Here is a 3,273-nt window from a genome sequence, read left to right as displayed (position 1 = left end):
GGAGTCCATGGATGTGGAGGAGGACTCTCACACCTTCTCATTATATCCTGATTAATAAAACTGCCAGCAGAGGCCCCTAGCCAAGGAGCAAGTCAAATAATTAGCCCAAAGGGCAACAGCTCGGATCTCATTAAACTCCATGCGCCATCTGCTTTTGCCTGCAAGCTGCCTCCTACCTTGTTTAACTTACTCAACGAGGCCTTGCTTGGGTTCTAAGGCTTGGCTACCTTCCAAGAGTTCAGGTGAGAACGACGCCACGACCAGGTGGACAACCACAGCCAAGCAGTTTGAAGGTATGCTGAACCCCTAGAGCCCCTCTTTTGAAGTTGTAAGAATCATAAGAATTATTAGGTCTCATTTTCAGGAATTCTGATTCAATGGGAAAAAAAAAAAGTTGAATCAGAGACTACAGATTTTAACCAATATTCCCAGATGAGTCTGGGAGTCAAAAGGATGGGTTGCTATATCCAACCCCAGATGACATCAGAGCTGCCATCTTCTTCTATGGGAGTAGCCAAGCTGGTTCATAGCCTGTGTGCATAGGCCATATGAACCTTACCCCTTGAACTATAATTTAAATTTTTCAAAAGATCCCAAAACAAAATGTCTTCTCAGTCACACAAAGCATGCAGAATGCCTTGGCTGTAGTTGAAAAACAACATATCGTCTAGGTGCTTGAAAGACCTTGTAAAGACCGGAAACCACAAAGGAACTTTGGTTCAGCCATCTACTATCTCAAGTCCCCAGAGAAGTAAAGCCTGGAATGTTTGATTTACTTTTTGTTATCTACATGGAATTCAAACAAATGCTGATTTAGCCCCAGAAGTGCTAAGCTCAGGCTCTTGTGGAGACATCCGATGAAACGTCTCCTTACACGATTTTATATATCTATAGAATCCAGGACCACACTGAGAGAAAACATGACTCGGGCTCTATTGGGTAAACGTTCGGGAATAGTGTAGCTGGTCACATGGCTTAGTTTGCGAGGAACTGATCTCTGAACTTTAAGGGAGAATGGTGGAAATGCTAATATACATTATATAGTTGTACAAATGGGTCCTGATCTAATAGTATCGTGTACAATGAATATACAACAATGAAAATTAAAAAAAAGCTATTAATTTTAAAGGAAAGGCTAAAAAAATCTTTACTAATGAGAAATATCTATTTTTGTTAAAATATTGTCCAATTTACCTAACGGAATCATCCAACTGCATCCTAACTGGCATAGGCCGAAGTACCAACCCATTCTACTTCCTTGACCTTGTGAGTGCCCTTGAACCCTGGAGTCTCCTTTTCTCTTCTTTTCTTTTTTCTTCTTCTTTTTTTTCTTTCTTTCTTTCTTTCTTTCTTTTTTTTTTTTTGGTTTTTTTCGAAACAGGGTTTCTCTGTGTAGCCCTGGCTGTCCAGGCTGGCCTCAAACTCAGAAATCAGCCTGCCTCTGCCTCCCAAGTGCTGGAATTAAAGGCCTGCGTCACCACCGCCCGGCTGAGTCTCCATTTCTTAATCTTTAAGATGGAGAGAAACAGTAACTAGCTAGTAGGCTGCATAGATAACGTGTAGCTGCTGCAGCATTAGTTTTTCTTGAGGGCCGGATGATACATTGAAAGGGTGGAAGAGATAATCTCCACACAGGCAAACTGACACCAGGCAGAGTGCGGCTCCAGAGATAAAAGGTACAGAGAGAGCAGCAAGCCAAGCCCTTAGGAAAGGAGACATGGGCATCTAGCAATGGGCTCAACAGTATGACCCATTAAAGCTTCAAAACTTCATTTGTTCCAAAGGAACTTAACAAAGCTTATTTGGTGTTTTGTTTTGTTTTCTAGAGGCCCACAGATGGCTGCTCTTTGTGCTATTAACCATAACAGCATGACCTGGCATCTGGCTTGATGCAGAAGTCAAGCTAGAACTTAGAACTTCTCTTAAGTTTCCACTGTTAATCCTGACTCAGGTTGTTTATATGTATTTACTGCAAAGAAATATATTATCAAAAAATATATTAAATGTTCTGTAAATAAATGTAATGTGTATCAAGCTGTCAAAACACCTGCCTACACAATACAGGTTCAACTGGGCAGGCAGTTTCTTCTTGTGTTGAGAGAAGATTTAAGAGAGCAGCAAGCACTGAAACCTGATGTGGACAAGCTGTGTTCTGCGCTCTTCCCAGCAACCCTCACTCCAACATGATGCTTTATGCCTCTGCTGGACCCTGTGGCTTTGTGGGTTTAGAAGACAGTTAGGGAGGACCAGGATGAATCAAAGCCAGCTGGGGTTTCTTTTAGACAAGGCCAAGTGACCAGGCTTACCAGACACAGCAAGTCCTCTTTGGAAATTTTCATACAACGTCTTGACGTCTGAGAAGTAATAAAGCATCAGGTCATTGTTCTTCTGGAAAGCGCCCCTTCGTGCTCCTCCCTACAACACAAGACCCAGTGTGAGCTTCTCTCCACTCTCTCCAAAACTTTTATGGGCTTCAGATATCATTACTGCTGACTTCTGAAATCGCCGAGACATTATCTTCCTCAGTCAACTTTTAAAATTAAGTTTGTTCATTGAAACTTCCATGCATGCATGCAACTTCATCTGACCACACCCATCCCCTTACCCTCTCTGGCTTTTCCTATTCCCACATATTTCCCTAATTCCTCCTTTCATGTCTTTTTGTTGTTGTTGTTTTTAGCTCAGACTCTATATAAACTGAGGACATGACTTCTCCATCATCTTGTTAAGGGGAAGGGTTTTTTGTTTTTGTTTTGTTTTGTTTTGTTTTTAATTGTAGATGAGAGAGAGAGAGAGAGAGACAGAGAGAGAGAGAGAGAGAGAGAGAGAGAGAGAGAACATCCAGAGGCATCTGGAAGTATCCCGAGCAGAGAGACAAATAGATGACCATGGCCATCAAACTAGACCGTGGCCATCAGACTAGACCTTGGCCATCAGACTAGACCTTGGCCATCAGACTAGACCTTGGCCATCAGACTAGACCTCGGCCATCAAACTAGACCGTGGCCATCAGACTAGACCTCGGCCATCAAACTAGACCGTGGCCATCAGACTAGACCTTGGCCATCAGACTAGACCTTGGCCATCAGACTAGACCTCGGCAGAGCAGGAGCAGGGAGGGAGGCACCTGGAGAGAGAGAGAGACAGACAGACAGAGAGAGCCTATAAAAATAAGGTTCTGCAGGGCAGAGGTGGCGCACGCCTCTAATCCCAGCACTTGGGAGGCAGAGGTAGGCGGATTTCTGAGTTCGAGGCCAGCCTGGCCTACAGAGT

The 3,273-nt window shown here is 43.5% G+C and overlaps 1 protein-coding gene across 4 annotated transcripts in view; it reads right to left on the bottom strand.

Moving 5' to 3' along the window:
* The window catches only part of Acsl5 (acyl-CoA synthetase long chain family member 5), a 50,901-nt gene that overhangs the window by 21,672 nt on the left and 25,956 nt on the right, over positions 1-3,273 (bottom strand). For all 4 annotated transcript variants that reach the window (XM_031390710.1, XM_031390709.1, XM_031390708.1 and 1 more), the window contains one exon: positions 2,307-2,415. In XM_031390710.1, coding sequence (XP_031246570.1) covers positions 2,307-2,415 — 109 coding nt within the window. The remainder of the gene's footprint in view (positions 1-2,306; positions 2,416-3,273) is intronic.

This window comes from Mastomys coucha, unplaced genomic scaffold (genome assembly GCF_008632895.1).
Source record: "Mastomys coucha isolate ucsf_1 unplaced genomic scaffold, UCSF_Mcou_1 pScaffold21, whole genome shotgun sequence".
NCBI classification, from domain to species: Eukaryota; Metazoa; Chordata; class Mammalia; order Rodentia; family Muridae; genus Mastomys; species Mastomys coucha.
Note: the sequence above shows the minus strand (reverse complement) of the source record. Positions and strands in the feature narration are given on the sequence as shown.